Source organism: Pristiophorus japonicus, chromosome 7, assembly GCF_044704955.1.
Source record: "Pristiophorus japonicus isolate sPriJap1 chromosome 7, sPriJap1.hap1, whole genome shotgun sequence".
NCBI lineage: Eukaryota > Metazoa > Chordata > Chondrichthyes > Pristiophoridae > Pristiophorus > Pristiophorus japonicus.
Window position 1 is genome coordinate 160,793,554 of NC_091983.1, and position 20,259 is coordinate 160,813,812.

A 20,259-nucleotide genomic window follows, 5' to 3' on the forward strand; every position below is an offset into this window, starting at 1 on the left:
TAATTATAGAATATGTCTATATTCTACTTTGTATGAGCATTATGAGCTTACTACATACTAGTGGCGATCATCAAGTCACAGATCATCTTTAGGGAGCATTAAGTTATGATCGTTGACTTGCATTGAATATCAACCTGTCATAAGTCAAACATAGGGAGTTCATTTAGATTTTAGTGCTCAATTAATTTTTAACCTTCATAAGATGCCCATGCTTTGGGAATCTAACATAATCAATCAATCACTCGCAGTCTAGGTGCAGCATGAACCAAATACAGAATAAAACTCCTGTTGTGCCCATGCAATGTAGATTCAACCTTAGAAGAGTACCTTCAAGTGACCTACAAATGACCCTGCACTCCTACACATAATTTCCAATGCAACTTTGTACTGTTATTAAACTTCACAGACTAAAGATGCATTCTTCGGGGCCGAAGTTCAGGTTCCAGATAAGGCTCGTTACCGCCGTTTTGCAGCGAAAATGTGGCGGAATCGATTGGCCGCCGCAATACAGTCCATTGGCCGCCACGACCTAAATTTAGCTCAGGGATTTCTCGGCCTATCCCCATTTCCACCTCACTGCTGCCGACTGCCGCAAGCGCATCATCAAAGCGTGCATAGCCGCTATCCCGCACCTCCATTGCAATCTGCCCAAAGTTTACCTCAAAAAATCCACGAGCTGCTGCGCGGTGCCCCCAACAGCTTTTTCTGTCAGTGCACCTTGTCCTCTGTGTGTGCGGCATGGCAGTGTGGCGGCCCTTCAAGGGGAGGACGCACTGCTGCGACTGCCATGTTTTTATTCTTGCTGGCCGACTTCCCAGTCGACCTGGCCAATTATTGCCCCAGGTTTGGCCGGACCGCCAACAGGCAGCTTGGCACCCACTCTTGGCTGCCAGCCCACTGGTCCAGCCGAAACCCTTCCTGATGGCACAGTGGACCGATGTCTCAAAATGCCGAACGCTCTCCCTTTTAAGTAAAGGGGAGAGCATGGTGATGCACATGCGTCGTGACATCATTTCTGCTCCGCCGCTGAGTGACAGCGGCAGAGACTCGGTCCCACCTCAACTTCCACCCCTCACCAGGACTTACCGTTGCGCTTCCGCCCTCACTATTACCAACTTCCGGTCTGATGCGAAAAAAAGGTCAAAGTGGAGAAAATCGATCAGAAGGTTGCCTCATCGCACCCGGCGGTAAAACCAGGTTAAAAATCGTGGCGTGCCTGAATCTCGGCCCCTAGATATCATCAAGCATCATAATTTCATCCTCAGTGTAAAAGAATAAAATTATATGGTGGAGAAATTTGACTTGCGCCCAAAGCTGGCACAATGTCGGGGGAGTGACTGCCGCGCGTGCTGGTCTGTGCCAGCCTGAGGATCGAGCTAAATTTAGCTTTGGGCCTTGCTTAAATGTCGCCAACGATCTGCAGACGCAAAACGGGCAGCACACTCGAGCTCACCAGTCGGGGAGGGCAAAAACCTTACACACAGCCGGTAGGCAACGGGCTGGTGCTTTTTTGTGAGCCCAGGAGGAAAATTGCTTGGACATTTTTTTTGAGTGGGCTTCAGCCGTCCCTTTAAATTTGTTTTTTTACTCCAAACATTTAAGAGACAAGAATTCTTTTCTGGGCTAAATGTTGAGACTTGCCATTAAAACTGCTTACAGCTGCACCTTGTATTATTGATACTTTTCAAATCTATAAAATCTCTTCTGCTGAATTAATCGGTCCCTGTTCTTTCTGGGCTGTAGAGAGATTATATGTTCAGATTGAATGTTATCAAAATTATGTGGAAATTTTCTTTTTTGAAAAGATTACTATGTTGTGAAGTAGTTTCATTTTTATTTAATTTTTTGGCGTGGGTTCCCACTGTAAATTAGTATTTGGTATAAGATCAAATGGTGTCAATAATTGATGTCTTGTGTAAGTGTAACCTAATATCCTTTTCAGTAAATTCTACTGAAAAATTTGATTTTTAACATTTTAAAAAATTGCTGTGAAGTACAAATAGCATTGAAAGGAATCTGTAGCACTCTTATACATTCTTTTTACTGGTTAGCTGAAGTTGGTTCAGAATGATTACACTATCTCCATGAAATGAAGAGCAAGAGTTTTGTGACCAAGACAAGTGAATACAGCTCCATTGCAATCTGATAAAGAAAGCACCTGTACCTGCAATAATGGAATACCCACAATGAGCAAACAGATGTTAAAGTGGTATTCCAAGGAGACTACTGACTTGTATCTACTATTATGTTGCAAAATCTTCATTGTACCCTGCCATTTTCAATGACAGAATGCCAGGCGATAAATAATGCAGCCAAAACTGCATTAGGAATTAATTTGGGTTTTTTCAAACTGCAATAATAGGGCACTTTGTTAATCTAGTAGAACCTACTGCGTACATTGAAGTAAAAGATTGAAGTTGCTTTTCACATTAATTACATATACAGTTATTTTTAAAAAAGGGTGATGGAAAAAGTGCTGTGCAGCTAGCACCCCTGACCTGTTCTAGCTTCAGTTCTGTAGTGTGAAAGCTTCTAAACTCAACTAAAGGTCAAACTTACCGCTAGCTATTTATACACTTGGTGTCTCTCTGGTTGGGATGCAGGAGCGGCGAGTGATTGTGGGGCGATGTGATCGGGGCCCAGGAGAGGCGAGGGCCCAGGGGCAGCACGGACCAGCCCGCATTGCATTATGTGTGCTCACTAAGGGCCCAAAATGGAGCAACTAGATTTTTTTGGAGTAACTTAAAAATCGCACTTCTCCCCATTTAATTTGCTCCAATGTAAGTGAGTTAGTTAGGTTTTTTTTAGTTTTTTTTTTGAAAAGTGGGTGTTACCAGCCACTTACTCCTGTTTTGGTCATTTAAGCAAGTTTAGCCAGCTAACAGTTACTCCAAACAAACTTAGGCCAGCGTATGATGCCACTTGTGTCCGCTCAGAAAAACCTTGCGGTGAATTAAGAAATCAGTGCAGGTAGGCAGAGATTGGGGGGTGGGGGGGGATTGAAGTGAGAGCACTAAACACCTTCTCAACAACATTCAGTAAGCATAAAAACCATCAATAATAATTTAAAAGTAAATAAATAAAAAATAAAACTCAAGTCCTACCTTCATACTGGGCCGGAGAAGTCAGCAGGCCGGGAGGCCACTCAGCCGGGGATAGGGGCAGGAGAACTCACCGTCAGATAGCCAAGCAGGAGTACTCACAGATAGAGTTAAGGGTGCAGATGGATGGCGCTCGGCGCGGAGTATTGGTAACCGTGAGCTGTGGAATGAGAAGTAGTGACCGACAGTCTGTCCCGGCACCGGCCCCGGCGGGTGTAAGTGCAAATGGCAGGCAGACGGGTGTCAACAGCAGCTCTGGGCAAAGCTCAGGCGATCCCATCTATTCCCAGCGTAGCCGACCGAAAGCTCCTCTGCCACATTCGTGCACACATCAAGACCGAGACTGGCGAGCTGGGCTGCCCTGTTCAGGTACCTGATGAGCAGCGCTACATTATTTGCAGAGGATGTTGAAATCAATGGCATCTGAGCCGATTACTTACGTCGCTTACAAGAAAAGGACCAGTCAGCTTCAAAACAAGTAGGAAAGGAATCCTGGGCTAGAAGTCCTATCTTCATCTGACCACTTGGCTAGGGATAGGGTTGACAACTGTGAGCATAGGGCCCCTCTCAAGCTACAGGATGCGCTGGGGGCGAGGAGCTACTGCACAAGCGCATCCACTCTAGCGCGCATGTGCAGAGGTCCCGGCACTGTTTTCAGCACTGGGACCTGGCTCTGCCCCCCACTGGATGTGGTGCGCCACGCCGAGACCGAAGACATCCTGAGGAGCAAGGAGAATTGGAAGGTAACTTTTCGGCGCCCTTTTTAGGTGTGCTGTTTTTGCGGGGGGGGAACTTGGGCCCTATGTCTGTGCAGCAGAGCTGGTCTCCAGTTGTTTTGGTTAATCCTTGCCACTGGACCAAGACCTAGCTCTGTCAAGCCCGTGTGGTGGCTGGTGTTCAACGGCCACCACACGTTAAAAAAATCCATATACAGGCATCTTCCACCCTTCAACATGTAGTTCGGGACCTGGAATATCAGATCCTTCATTGAAACACCTGTGAACTCATCCCTTTTTGGCGTGGAAGCAAGTCATCCTCGATACGAGGGACCGCCTATGATATAAAGGCTGTAATGAAATTAAATTTGTAACCCCACAGTTTTTCACAAAACAAAATACACTTCCACTTGGACCTTTTAGGGGCTATTATTTCTTAGTGACCCCCATCAGATGCCACACAGATGCAGTGTAATAGTTGGGCACAGAGTCCATAAGGGTAGAACTCTGCTCAAGTTTCTTCGCCAGGGCCATCCAGTCACTCTATGATGCAGTACCACCCCCTGGTGGGACCTTCTGCTGGGCTCGTGTGGTGGAATCATGAAAAGTAGATGCAAGGCCTTCTAGCTGCTGCTCTCTAACAGACCTAAATATTATGCTGGGGGTAGGGAAGAATATTTGACTTGCTTTATGCCACATTGATTTTTTGGATCCTGCAAATGTTCTCGCCAATGGAGAGTTTGGTAGAAGCCCTATCTCCAGGTTTCTGAGTGTCCCTTTGGGCAACCCATGACTGCACTGAGAGTAAATTGAGGCAGAAGTGCCTTGAATGGCTCCTTCACACCTCCATTGGCCTCCCTATGCGAGGCCTACATCTACTGCAGTTGCAATTACGCTGAATTTAGGAAATCCCAGGTTAGCACAGTGCGGATAGAGACCGCTTGTGTAATAGGTATTTTCTCTTTGCTGTGCTAGGGAACTTGCTATTCTACCCTTTAATGTTGCCCAACATCAAAATCAGATTGTCTGGACAGCTCCTACAATACCTTTTATAATCTGTATATCAAACTGATCCATTTCTATTTGAATAATTAATGAGAGTTAGAATTTTAAGACTATCCAAACGTAGAGTGGGATCGGGAGAATGCTAGCAGTAGGAAAGGAGAGGTTTTTTTTGTTGTGTGTTCAGAACTGTTTTTCAAGCCAATATTTTGCTACTCAACAGGAGCAGTCCCACAGAGCTGGATAACGAGAGGTGGGCCGCAGAGGATGACTTAGTTCTTTGTTTCCGTTGTCACATATTCCTCTCTGCAGTGTTCAGTATGGTTGACCGTGGCATCTTCCTCCACTGCCTACCTCTCTTGTTATCCAGCTGCTTTTCCATCAGTCTGAAAGCAGGCAGTTCATCTCCAGTAACAGTGCAAGTGAGGAAAGAAAAACAATCATCTTTAAAGACTCCAAAGGATCTATCTGTAGCCACTTCTTCTACCATAGCTACCACTTCATCACATCATCCGCAGGAACGAGGTTACATTCGCAGATACACTGATGATACACAGCTCTACCTCTCAAATACTTCCATGCTGTCAGACTGTTGGTCTGCCATCAAGTTCTGGATGAGGCACAACATCCAGACTCAGCGTCAGGAAGACCAAAGCTACCGTTGTCGGCTCGGCCACACACGTTGCTCCCTTGTCACTGACTCCATCACGACCACAAGTGCAGAATGTCTGCTGCTGAAGAATCTTGAGCGGGGCAAACTCGACCCCAGGCAGTGGACCGGGGTCAGGGATGGAAACAAATCAAACAGCAGATGGTGGGAAGTTCCAGCCCACTGTATTTCCACTGGCAAAAGAGGCCCAGGAGAAATTGGAGCCCTTTATGTCTGGCTCCCATTCTCACTCTTACACCAGCATTCATATAACTACACAAACAGCTCTGTTGGTAGGCATTTCTTGGAGACAACATTGTAACCTTAGTCACTTTATGTCATTCTATGCCTGGAACAACAGCCGACCAGCACTGGCAGTGGGCTGAAACAAGACAGCGCCTCATGGTTCATTGCATTCCTCTCACCAACCATTGCAAGCACCAGCACAGCTACAGGCATTCCAGAGGATGTTGTAAGTGAGCTTGAAGAGGTGACTGCAAGTGAAGAGCGGTAACTGGTGCTAGCAAAGGAGGAGCAAGAATCTGTTGCATGCCAACAGGGACCTTCTATACTTTGGGGAATGCAGTAGTGTTGCGCACCTGTTGCTATCAGTAGAAGAAGGGATGGAATTGACCTTTCCTGACCAATGCGTCAGTTGATTGTTTCATATATCAAGATGTTGCCTACCAGCTGACAACGCCAGTCCTATGATGCAGGTTGATTGAAAGTGTCCTTGCAGCAAATGACACAGCTACCATCTTCTATCACTTAAAGTATGACATACTGTGATTGGGATGCTTTCTAAGCATCTCCCATTAGTAAGGTAACAATGATGTGCCATAGGGGACTGCTCTTCGTGGGTGTAGCTTCCAGTTAGATGCAGTAGAGTACCGTTAAATGGTATGAGTGTTGATATTGTGGGCAAGAGAACTTGGTTCTCTACAGTTAGTTTCTCTGTGATTTTGGTAACAGTGATTCAGTTGCTCTCATTACATTAGCATTTCCTGCATGTCTGATTCAGAAAACACAGGAAAAATGCATTAACCATTCACTAGAAATGTGAGAAACATTAATTCATGCAGGAAACATAACCTGAACAATAAAAAACCCGTTTCAACATGTTTTCCTTCTGTCCACTTTAATGAGAATTCCAAGCAACTTCCATTTAATACATGATTAAAATGGTCGGAAATGCTGATTGGTGGTATATCTGCTCAAATATCAGAAAGTAGAACGGGTCTTCACATGGTCTTCATTAACGCTACTTTCATGCTTAATGAGGATTGTGCTCAAAAGGAGCAGGAGTGATTGGCACCAAATATATATCCTTAACTGGAATATGCATGGGTCACCTTTTAAGTGGGGACAGGAGAGGGGTGGGGGACCCACTAGCTGCAGATTCTGCCACTGGTACAAACATCACCAATTAGAAAATTCACACTAGTAGCTCCAACGTAAGACTTTGTAAGATTCAATCACAGTTGCGATTGGTTCTTCCTCTTTAACCACGGGTGCCCTTCCCTTTTCTCCAAGCCGCTCATGTTCCTTTTGTTTTAACCTGTAGTATACCTGATGATCACTTTGAAGATCACAGTGCACCACCGTCGCCAGAGGAGAAGGATGCAGGGTTCTTCATGCTAAAGAAAGACAGTGAGCGGAGAGCTACTCTACACAGAATATTGTCGGAGGACCAGGACAAAGTTGTGAGAAACTTGCTTGAATCTCTGATACAGGTAAACACTTGTTTCCTGATTACATTTCAAATTAATTGTTCATATTTTAAATATGTTAAAATTATTTTCACCCACTTTTTAGATCTGACTTGGCACAGACCAAAAAGACAAGCAGGTAGCCTGCAGCACTTCTAGCCCCAACCATTAAACTCACCATCCAACTTTACCAATTCAGTTAACCAGAGTGACTTACTCATTATTTTTTCCCATTCAAAATCAGCCAGGGCCATTGGAAAATTTGCAAAAGATTGTGGTGAAAATTGTTGGAATTTTCCCTCATTTCTGCTGAAGATGTTACTGGCTAGTATGGATAGGTCTTGGTATTCTTTGTTGCTAAATCTGATCATTTGTTTTGAAGTTGTCTATTACACCTCCCAGTTTATGGATCTGCTCTATTTTCATCTCCACCTCCACTTTCCCAGCATATTCCCTTTGCCCCCAGCTTGTGTGCTACCCTCCAGAAATGCTGTTGATTTCTCCTCCCCTGTCAGGAATCATCTTGCTCCATTCCTGAATTCTCCCCCAGCTTTGCTGCCAGCTAATATATGATGCTGTTTGTCCAGGGCACCAAATGTTATTGTACGCAGTGGCTGGGAATTCTTGATATCGCAAAACTGGAAACAATTACTGCAAAGTAGTTTTCTTAGTAGTGGAAAATGGTATTTTGATTAATTGATAGACGTCCTAAACTCTCTCGCCAGGGGTGGTGTTTTCTCTGAGGTAATGCAAATTCAAAGATAGGCCAATCCTGTCCACATACCTGTGGCCCAGGAGCAGCAATATCAGCAAAGATCTGGAAAGAGACCAACTGAAGGACAGTGTTTGAGGAGCACTAGAAACATGTAATGCAAAAATGTGGAGAAAGTTAAAATGACTCGTGTAAATATACAGTATACATTTAATTCCAGTCAGACTTTATTTGCCTGAAAGACCTAGAAAACAATTAGCTGGGGTGTTTTGAGAATTGACATTCTTAATGACCTCTCCCAACATAATGTAACTGAGAGTTGAATATTAGATATGAACTGGGAAATTTGCCAGATCATCACATGCAGGACATAAATACATCTGCAATTCCACATGCTTGTCATGTGCATTTAATTCAAACATAGCGATTAGATGTTAGCAAAGTGCTGGTGCTTACAAAGCGAGGCATTAAAAAGGATTATGCAGGGACTACGCACTCCCTTGTTTCAATTCTCCACTTATAATGGGTAGGTTGGAATGTCCTGAATTGAGTCTAATGGAACTCTGTTCACATATAACAAACAGATTACTCATTTACAACATCATTTGTGAGCATTATTACCATGAAATTTGGATCATATAAATCTGGAATTGAGTTTTTTCTCCTGACGCCATTCATTTTAAGCACCGCTCCTTCTCCTCACTAAATAGTTCCTCACATTGCCATCACTGCCAGCTATGAGAAGTTTGTTTCAAGATACTCGGTGTGGAACCACGCTCTGAGGTTCCATCCAAATGTGAAAGACGTGTCTAAGGATATGGCAGAACCAGAAGTGGCTAAACTCAGGTTGGACATGTAGGACTCTGCCTTAAACTCCACCCGGGGCCTAAATTCTTCACCAGAAAAGACTATGGAATCCATCTGGCCAGTCACAAAAGGTAATATCTTGCAATCATCCACTACTTCAAGTATCCGTTCCAATCTCCCTTAAAATTTTCAGTACTATTTGCTTCTCTCTATACATTCACCACCCTCTATGGAAAGTAGTTGAATTTAAACTCTTTGTTCACCTTTCCTCTTCCAAGTTTGAGCCTGTATTCACTGGTTCTGGAGTTAGTGGCAGTCTAATACTTCTGGAGCGCCAGGCCCCAGAACATCGTGAGCCACCCCGACCTGTGTGAGAACACCACCACAGGACGGGCTATAAATAGAGCTGGAGCGCCGGGCCTTGGAACATTGTGGGCCACCCTGATCTGTGTGAGAACACCGCCGCAGGACGGGCAATAAATAGAGCTGGAGCAGTGGGCCCTGGAACATCGTGGCAGAGGTGTGGCGAATGAGGGTATGGGGCCTAGAAGAGCCGAGGACCCGGGGCAGCACGGACCTGCCCACACTGCAATATGTGTGCGCACTAGGTCCGTACAGCAGAGCAGGTCTCCAGTCGTCCTGGTTCAACCCTTGCCACTGGATGAAGGCCGAGCTCTGTCAAGCCCGTGCGTTGGCTGATATGCAACGGTCACTACACATTAAAAAAAATCCACGCACAGGCATCTTCCACCCCTTCAACAGGAGTTCAGGACTGGAACATCGGGTCCTTCATTGAAACATCTGTGAACTCTTGTGGAAGCAAGTCATCCTCGTTCGAGGGACCGCCTATGATGATGATTTTCATGATCAATGCTTCATTTATGGTTGTATGACCAACCCCCTTCCAATTTGGTGTAATCTCCAAATTTAGTCAAGCTTTGGTTCTGTACCCAGTGCCACATCATTTTTATGCACTGTATGCAGCAATGGCCCTGGCACTAATTGTCATGGCATCCACTTGCCATGGCGATGCATTTCCATTCACACTCACATTTTACTTTCTTTAGTTTAGTCAAATTTCAGTGCATCTCAGAAGCTTGTCACCGATTCCATGCCTTCCTACTTAGTGGACTCATTGCTTGTGTGGCACAGTGTCGAAAGCCTTGCTGAAATCTGGATACGTACAAACAAATAAAAATGGCGGACTGTTAAAGACCAGCTGGTCCGTTGACCCTATCCCTATTATTAAGTTGCAACTGAGAATCATGACCCCATTTGCATGACCACAAATGGCTACATGATCTCATGAGTGCGGCATAAAATGGAGTATAAACTCTAGGCCGCTTCACGGGAAGGGGTGGAGGGGATCCAGGAAATTCCTTTCTGACTCATGAAGCTAATCAAAACACTTTCCAGGAGACCAGTGACAATGAGACGCTTTGCCCAATGCTTCAACTTCATTTTTTAAGCTGCAATATCAGCCATAGCTAGGAGCTCATCCAGCTCCTTTGCAGCAAATCCATACGCGATGCATGAGGGAGCAACTTGATCCTCTGCCAAAAGAAACATTTCCTGATAGCTAACCTGGTTCAATGCTTGTGTAACTTGTACGCATGACTTCCGTCCCCCTCCACCCCGCCAAATCCCTTTTCCGGTCCTCCCTAACCAATCTAACTCAAAATCGTCTATCTACAGGGACAGAGTCTAATCCTTAATTTTTCATCAAATGTCCTTGCAGTCTATATTTTTTCTAAATTTTAAAAGCCCCAGCTTTCTAAGCCTATCATGGTAACCAAGGGCCTTTAAGCTAAATATCAGTCCAGTAACCCTCCTTCTGAACATTTTCTAGGTGTTGTGTATTTGTAAAGCATGCACTCCCATGTTCCACCACCAGGGAGCGCATCCCCTGATGTCCCAAGGGATCCCAGCATCCCTTGGGAGCACTGTGTATAAGCCGGGCCCTAAGGCCTGTTCCTCACTCTGGAGTGTCTTATTAATGACTGAGGTCACTGTTACTTTAACCTCCCAGTGTGCAGTCTCATCTGTTTGGAACACAAAAACTGGTGACGAGTATACGAATCCAATGCAAAGATGCAACAAACTGTGGGCATCCTGGAGAAGTTCTCAGAGGGTGAGGACTGGCAAACCTATGTCGAACGGCTAGACCAGTACTTTGTAGCCAATGAGCTGGATGGAAAAGGAAGCGCTGCAAAAAGGAGAGCGGTCCTCCTCGTGGTTGCGGGACATCGACCTACAGCCTCATGAAGAATCTTCTGGCTCCGGTGAAACCCACAGATAAGTTGTATGAGGAGCTGTGTACACTGGTTCGGGAGCATCTTAACCCAAGGGAGAGCGTGCTGATGGTGCGGTATCGGTTCTACACGTGCCAGCGATCTGAAGGTCAGGAAGTGGCGAGCTACGTCGCCGAGCTAAGGTGACTTGTAAGACAATATGAGTTTGATGGCTACCTGGAGCAAATGCTCAGAGACTTTTTTGTACTGGGCATTGGCCACGAGACCATCCTACGAAAACTTTTGACTGTAGAGACACTGACCCTCAGTAAGGCCATTGCGATAGCACAGGCGTTTATGTCCACCAGTGATAAAACCAAACAAATCTCTCAGCACAAGTGCTAGCAATGTTCATAAATTAACTGGAATTGTGTTTGCGAGCATAAATGTACAGGGCAGAACCCACGAGTCTACAACTGCCAGCGGGCCTCAGGTGACCCAGATGACTCAGTCCTCAACAAAGGATGAATGCAAGGCAATTCACACCTTGTTGGCGTTGTGGAGGCTTCCAATCAGCCTATTCATGCCACTTCAAAGGGTATGTTTGCAAGAGCTGTGGAATAATGGGGCACCTCCAACGAGCTTGCAGACGAGCTGCAAGCTCTGCAAAACCTGCTAACCACCACGTGGCAGAGGAAGATTGGTCCATGATGGATCAAAGCAATTTCGAGCCAGAGAGAGGAGGCAGATGCTGAAGTACACGGGGTGCACACATTTTCGACGAAATGTCCACCTATAATGCTAAATGTGAAATTGAATGGCTTAACTGTAGCCATGGAACTGGACATTGGCGCTAGCCAATCCATCATGAGTAAAAAGATGTTTGAGAGACTGTGGTGCAACAAGGCATTCAGACCAGCCCTGAGCCCCATCCACACGAAACTGAGAACGCACACCAAAGAGTTTATCACTATCCTGGACAGCGCCATGGTCAAGATCACCCACGAGGGCACGGTGCATGAACGGCCACTCTGGATTGTCCCGGGCGATGGCCCCACACTGCTTGGAAGGAGCTAGCTGGGCAAAATCCGCTGGAACTGGGATGACATCCGAGCGCTATCACATGTCAATGAGGCCTCATGTACCCAGGTTTTTAATAAATTTCCTTCCCTTTTTGAGCCAGGCATTGGAAACTTTTCCGGGGCGAAGGTGCGGATCCACTTGGTCCCAGAGGCACGACCCATTCACCACAAGGCGCGAGCGATACCTCACATGATGAGGGAAAGAGTGAAAATCGAGCTGGACAGGCTGCAACGCGAGGGCATCATCTCCCCAGTGGAATTCAGCGAGTGGGCCAGCCCGATTGTTCCAGTACTCAACAATGATGGCACGGTCAGGATTTGCGCCGATTATAAAGTAACTATTAATCGTTTCTCGCTACAGGACCAATAGCTGCTACCTAAGGCAGACGACCTATTTGCGATGCTGGCAGGAGGCAAGACGTTCACCATGCTCGACCTGACTTTGGCCTACATGACTCAGGAGCTGGAGGAGTCTTCGAAGGGCCTCACCTGCATCAACACACACAAGGGACTGTTCATCTACAACAGATGCCCGTTTGGAATTTGGTCGGCTGCAGCGATCTTCCAGAGAAACATGGAGAGCCTACTCAAGTCGGTACCACGCACGGTGGTTTTTCAGGACAACATATTGGTCACGGGTCGGGACACCGTCATGCACCTACAAAACCTAGAGGAGGTCCTCCAGAGACTGGATCGCTTAGGGCTGCGGCTGAAGAGGTCGAAATGCGTCTTCATGGCAACAGAAGTGGAGTTTTTGGGGAGAAAGATCGCGGCGGACGGCATTCGGCCCACAGACGCCAAGGCGCAGGCTATCAGGAACGCGCCCAGGCCACAGAACGTCACAGAGCTGCGGTCGTTCCTGGGACGACTCAACTATTTTGGTAACTTCCTACCGGGGTTAAGCACCCTCTTAGAGCCCCTACATGTGTTATTGCGCAAAGGTGAGAACTGGGTATGGGGAAAAAAAACAAGTAATTGCTTTTGAGAAAGCCAGAAACATTTTATGCTCCCAACAAGCTGCTTGTATTGTATACCCGTGTAAAAGACTTGTGCTAGCATGTGAGGCGTCGTCGTACGCAGTCGAGTGTGTATTGCAACAAGCTAACGTTGCTGGGAAGTTACAACCTGTCGCCTATACCTCCAGGAGCTTATCTAAGGCCGAGAGGGCCAACAGCATGATTGAGAAAGAGGCATTAGCGTGTGTGTTCGGGGTAAAGAAAGTGCATCAGTACCTGTTTGGTTTCCAGCTCAAATTTGAGGCCAATCATAAGCCCTTCATATCCCTGTTCGCTGAAAACAAGGGGATAAATACTAATGCCTCAGCCCGCATACAAAGGTGGGCACTCGCGCTATCAGCGTATAACTATACCATCCGCCACAGAGAACTGTGCGGATGCTCTCAGTCGGCTACCATTGCCCACCACGGGGGTGGAAATGGCGCAGCCTGCAAACTTGTTGATGGTGGCGCAGCCCGCAGACTTGTTGATGGTCATTGAAGTGTTTGAAAATGATAAATTACCTGACACGGCCCGCCAGATTCGGACTTGGACCAGCCAAGATCCTCTGCTGTCCCTAGTAAAAAAAACTGTGTACTATATGGGAGCTGGGCCAGCATCCCTGTTGAAATGCAAGAGCTAATCAAGCTGTTCCAGCGGCGAAAGGACGAGCTGTCCATTCAGGCAGACTGCCTGTTATGGGATGACCACGTAGTGCTACCCAAAAAGGGCAGGGAGACGTTCATCTCGGATCTCCACAGCACACACCCGGGTATAGTAATGATGAATTCGATAGCCAGATCCCACGTGTGGTGGCCCAGTATCGACTCTGACTTAGAGTTCTGTGTACGGCAATGCAGCGTATGTGCTCAGTTGAACAACGCACCCAGAGAGGCACAACTAAGTTTGTGGTCCTGGCCCTCCAGACCATGGTCGAGGATCCATGTCGACTATGCGGGCCCGTTTCTCGGTAAAATGTTCCTGGTGGTGGTGGATGCTTTTTCAAAATTGATTGAATGTGAAATAATGTCGGGAAGCACCGCCACCGCCACCATTGAAAGCCTGAGGGCCATGTTTGCCACCTACTGATCAGTGACAACGGGCCATGTTTCAACGCGCCGAATTTAAAGAATTCATGACCCGCAATGGGATCAAACATGTCACCTCGGCCCCATTTAAACCAGCCTCCAATGGGCAGACAGAACGGGCAGTACAAACAATCAAACAGAGCCTTAAACGAGTCACAGAAGGCTCACTCCAAACCTGCCATTCCCGAGTACTGCTCAGCTACCGCACGAGACCCCACTCGCTCACAGGGGTGCCCCCGGCTAAACAACTCATGAAAAGGTCACTTAAAACCAGACTCTCTCGCTGGTTCACCCCAACCTGCATAATCAGGCAGAGAGCAGGCGGCAGCAACAAAATGTAAACAATGGTCGCACCACTGTCACGGGAAATTGATCTGAATGACCCTGTTTATGTGCTAAACTATGGACATGTTCCCAAGTGGATCGCGGGCACGGTGATAGCTAAAGAAGGGAGTAGGGTGTTTGTAGTCAAACTAGACAATGGACAAATTTGCAGAAAGCACCTGCACCAAACGAGGCTGCGGCTCACAGACTGCCCTGAACAACCCATAGCAGACACCACCTTTTTCGAGCGCACAACACACACCCAAAGGATCAACAACACCATGTTCTATGTTTCTATTAGGGGGATCAAGGGGTATGGCGAGAAAGCAGGAAGGGGGTACTGAATTTGCATGTTCACCCATGAACTCATTGAATGGCGGTGCAGGCTAGAAGGGCCGAATGGCCTACTCCTGCACCTATTTTCTATGTTTTTCTATGTTTCTACCACCCCGGACCAGGAAATCGAACTCATCATGCCCAACAGCCCAGCAAGGCCAGTCTCGCCCTGCAGGGCCAACAACACGCCAGCCCAGCGAGGGCACAGCAAACACACCAGAACAGACATTTGTACCGAGGCAGTCCACCAGGGAAAGAAAGGCTCCCGACCGCCTCACTTTGACTTTGGGAGGGAGTGATGTTGTGTATCTGTAAAGCATGCACTCCCATGTTCCGCCACCAGGGAGCGCTTCCCCTGAAGTCCCAAGGGATCCCAGCATCCCTTGGGAGCACTGTATATAAGCCGACCCCTAAGACCTGTTCCTCACTCTGGAGTGTCTTAATAAAGACTGAGGTCACTGTTACTTTAACCTCCCTGTGTGCAGTCTCATCTGTGTTAGGAACACAAAACTAGGGGCCTCGATATCACCCAGCAAGTGAGAGGATCAAAGCTGGACACCATATTCTAGATGAGGCCTAATCAAGGTCTTGTACAAGAACAATATAGTGCTGTTTGTCAGTCAATACTGTTACGTTTAGAATAACTCCACAAGACTGTATATCTTAAGCTCAAACTGTTGTGACTTTGGTCTCTTTATTGTAACTCCAGAGTGGGGAGGCAGCATGGTAGTCTGCCTTTTACAACTGTTTTCCCAGGGTGTGCAGGTGATCCTTGGGGTGTCCAACAGGTGTGCCCCCTGGTGGCAAGTCTTACAAATTGGTAATGTTTACATACATAAGACTTTGGGGGGAATGATGTTATGTACAAGTTATTTCCAAGTTGAGGCGATCCAGGGCTCTGCGTTCCCGGGTTGATCGCCTGAGTTGAAGTTCTGGCACGGGCGAGTTGGTCGGATCATTGCTGCACTGCAGTGTGGCTGGTGTGATCAGACTGCCGGGCATGGTGGGTTCATCCTCGTGGTTGACCGCGAGGTCGATTGCTGGTTGGGTGTGTGTTGGTGGATCAATGATGGTAATGTCCACTTCAAACTGCTCTTGGTTGTCAGTGAACCGCAGTTTGGTCTGATCCAAGTGCTTTCTGCACGTTAGTCCATTCAAAAGTTTGACACAAACACTCTATTCCCCTCCTTGGCTGACACAAACACTCTATTCCCCTCCTTGGCTAACACAGTGCCAGCAACCCATTTGGGACCATGACCATAATTAAGAACAAACACAGGGTCATTAACCTCAATGTCACGTGATACAACCACGCGATCATGCAACATGTTATGCCGGTGATGCCGGGTTTCTACATGGTCATTGAGATCCGGGTGGACTAAGGAGAGCTTGGTTTTGAGTGCTCTCTTCATCAGCAATTCTGCATGGGGAACCCCGGTAAGCAAGTGGGGTCGTGTGCGGTAGCTGAGCAGAATCCGAGAAAACCGGGTCTGCAGGGAACCGTCCGTCACACGTTTCAAGCTCTGCTTGATGGTTTGGACTGCCCGTTGCATTTGACCATTGGATCCGGGCTTAAACGGCGTAGACGTGACATGCTTGATGCCATTGCAGGTCATGAACTCATTGAATTCCGAACTGGTGAAGCATGGTCCATTGTCACCAACAAGGACGTCGGACAAACCATGGGTGGCGAACATGGCCCGGATGCTTTCAATGGTGGCAGAGTAGATGTACCTGACGACATTATTATACATTCAATCCATTTAGAGTAAGCGTCCACTGCTACTAAGAACATCTTTCCTAGAAAGGGGCCAGCGAAATCTACGTGGACTCTGGACCACGGTTTTAGAGGGCCATGACCACAGCCTTAGTGGGGCCTCCCTTGGTGCGTTGCTCAACTGTGAGCAAGTGTTACATTGGTGTACGCATGACTCCAATTCCGAGTCAATGCCGGGCCACCAAACGTGCAACCTGGCGATAGCCTTCATCATGACTATGCCAGGGTGGGTACTGTGAAGGTCGTATATAAACGTTTCCTTGCCTCTTTTTGGCAAAATTACACGATTCCATCACAGGAGGCAGTCCGAATGGATGGACATTTCATCCTTGCGTCGGTGGAATGGCTTAATTTCGTCTTGCATTTCCCCTGGGACCACCAACCAGCTTCCATTGAGGATGCAGCTTTTTACTAGTGATAGCACCAGGTTCTGATCTGGCGAGCTGTGACGGGTGACCCCTTGCTCTCAAAAGCATCCATTACAAGGAGCAAGTCTGCGGGTTGCGCCATTTTCACCTTGGTGATGGGCAATGGTAGTGACTGAGGGCATCTACACAGTTCTCGGTGCCTGGTCTGTGGCGGATTACATAATCATACGCAGATAACGTTAGTGCCCATCTTTGGATGCGGGACGAAGCATTGGTGGTAATACCTTTGCTTTCTGAGAACAACGAAATGAACAGCTTGTGGTCGGTTTCGAGCTCAAACCGGAGCTCAAATAGGTATTGGTGCATTTTCTTAACCCCGTATACGCATGCTAATGCTTCTTTCTCAACCATACTGTAGGCTCTTTCAGCCTTAGCTAAGCTTCTGGACGCATATGCAACCAGTTGCAGTTTGCCTGACCCATTGGCTTGCAGTAACACACAACTGACCCCGTACGACGATGCATCACAAGCTAGTACTAAACATTTACACGGGTCATTCAATACAAGTAACTTGTTAGAACATAGCAGGTTTCTGGCCTTGTTAAAGGCTGTCTCTTGAGATTTACCCCAAACCCAGTCATCACCCTTGCATAGCAATAAATGCAATGGTTCCAGCAAAGTGCTCAACCCCGGGAGAAAGTTACCAAAATAGTTGAGGAATCCCAGGAACGAACGCAGCTCCGTCACATTCTGTGGTCTGGGTACATTCTTCATGGCCTCCGTCTTGGAGTCCGTGGGTCTGATGCCGTCTGCCGCAATCTTTTTCCCCAGAAATTCGACCTCTAGCGCCAGGAAAACACACTTGGAGCGTTTCAGCCTGAGTCCCACTCTGTCCAGTCGCTTGAGAACCTCTTCCAGGTTGTGCAAGTGTTCGGTGGTATTGCGGCCAGTGATCACGATGTCGTCTTGAAACACCACGGTGCGCGGAACCGATTTCAGCAGACTCTCCATGTTCCTCTGGAAGATGGCCGCCGCCGAGCGAATCTCAAAGGGGCATCTGTGGTATATGAACAGTCCACTGTGCGTGTTGATGCACGTTAATCTTTTCGAAGGTTCAGCCAGCTCCTGTGTCATGTAAGCAGAGGTTAGATCCAACTTGGTGAACGGCTTCCCCCCCCCCGCTAGTGTTGCAAACTGGTCATCTGCTTTGGGTAGTGGGTATTGGTCCTGTAACGAGACTTGGTTGATCGTGACCTTGTAGTCCCCGCAGATTCTGACCGTCCCATCGCTCTTCAACACCGGCACAATTTGACTGGCCCACTCATTGAACTCGACTGGCGATATGATCCCCTCTCATTGAAGTCTGTCCAGCTCGATCTCGACTTTCTCTCGCATCATGTATGGAACCTTTCGGGCCTTGTGATGAACGGGTCGTGCATCAGGGACTAGATGGATCTGCAATTTGGCGCCTGTGAAGTTGCCGATGCCTGGCTCAAATAACGACAGGAATTTGTTTAGCACTTGGGTGCCCGAGGCCACAACCTCCAAAGACAGTGCTTTGATGTTGTCCCAGTTCCATCGGATCTTTCTTAGCCAGCTTCTGCCGAGCAGCGTTGGGCCATCGCCTGGTACAATCCATAGTGGTAAATCATGCACAGCTCCATCGTATGATACCTTCACTGCCGCACTGCCAATGATTGGTATGAGCTCTTTGGTGTAAGTGCGCAGCTTGGTGTGGATCAGGCTTAGTTTTGGCCTTTGTGCCTTGTTGCCTAACAGTTTCTTAAAAGCCTTCTGGCTCATAATTGACTGACTCGCCCCCTTGTCCAATTCCATGGAAACTGGAATGCCATTTAATTTGACTTTTAACATTATCGGAGGGCTTTTTGGTGGTGAAGGTGTGTTAACCCCATACACTTCCTCTTCAGCCTCAGGTTGAGTTGCCTCTCTTACTCGTTCAGTGTGATCCATGCCGGATTGGTCATCTTCTGCCGACTCTGCCACGTGGTGAGTCGCAGCATGTCTACACATTCGCTAGAGGTGCTCCATTGTTTCGCAGCCTTTGCACACGTAGTGCTTGAATCGACATTGATGGGCTCGATGATTACCCCCGCAGCGCCAACATGGTGCTAATGGATTTACATTCACGCCCCACAGCGGACTCTGAGTCATCCTAGGTAGATCTGGCCTCTGCGGGCATGTAACATAGAAACATCGAAAATATGTGCAGGAGTAGACCATTCGGCCCTTCGAGCCTGCACCACCATTCAATAAGATCATGGCTGATCATTCACCTCAGTACACCTTTACTGCTTTCTCTCCATACCCCTTTATCCCTTTAGTGGTAAGGGCCATATCTAACTCCCTCTTGAGTAGGCCCTGTCATGTACAATTCTGCCTGCTGAAGGCGTTATTTTATGCGCAGTACTTGCCGGTGAGTTCCAATGCTGCAGTGATATCTGTTTGTTGTTATTGTTTGTGGGCATAAAAGCCTGGGCTATCGGGATGGCCTTACTCAGATCTAGGGATTCAGCAGACAGCAGTTTGCGAAGAATGACCTCGTGGACGATTCCAAGCATGAATAAGTCCCACGACACTTCCCCCAAAACTCCAGCAAATGCGCACGGTCCCACAAGGCGTCATAGGTCGGCGACATAGCTCGCCACGTCCTGGCCCTCGGAGCGTTGGTGCGTTTAAAAGCGATACCTGGCCATCTCCTTCGGCTTGAGGTGTTCCCGAACCAGCGTGCACAGCTCTTCATATGTCTTCACCGTTGGTTTCGTCGGTGCTAGCAGATTTTAGATGAGGCCATATATCGTGGACCCGCAAATGGTGAGGAGAATCGCCCTGCGCTTGACCGCGGTTTTTCCTTTTCCAGCTCGTTGGCCACGAAGTACAGATCAAGACGCTCAATGAAGGCTTCCCAATCATCACCCTCAACAAATCTCTCAAGAATACCAACGGCAGCTATAACTGCGTGAAATTTCGTGATCTGTTACTCGTCACCAATTGTTACCTTCAGAATAACTCCACAAGACTGTATATCTTAAGCTCAAACTGTTGTGACCTTGGTCTCTTTATTGTAACTCCAGAGTGAGGAGGCAGCATGGTAGTCTGCCTTTTATACCTGCTTGCCCAGGGTGTGCAGGTGACCCTTGGGTCTCCCACAGGTGCGCCCCCTGGTGACAAGTCTTACACAATGGTAATGTTTACATACTACATAAATACATTCTAACACTTTATTTGCTTTAGCTATACCTTACTGATATTGAACCTTAACAGATTCATGTACTATTACACCTAGGTCCATTTCCCACTCAACAGTCATAAGCTCTAACCCTGTATGGGTGTACACATGCTTG

General features: G+C 47.3%; 1 protein-coding gene across 4 annotated transcripts in view; it reads left to right on the forward strand.

Annotated features, from left to right (window-relative positions):
* map3k5 (mitogen-activated protein kinase kinase kinase 5) overlaps positions 1 to 20,259 on the forward strand; it is a 301,679-nt gene that overhangs the window by 241,452 nt on the left and 39,968 nt on the right. For 3 of the 4 annotated variants that reach the window (XM_070885461.1, XM_070885460.1, XM_070885462.1), the window contains exon 22: positions 7,033 to 7,201. In XM_070885461.1, the coding sequence (XP_070741562.1) occupies positions 7,033 to 7,201 (169 nt within the window). Of the gene's footprint in view, positions 1 to 7,032; positions 7,202 to 10,725; positions 10,935 to 20,259 lie in introns of those variants that run through there. The other variant, XM_070885463.1, reaches the window with a different exon arrangement.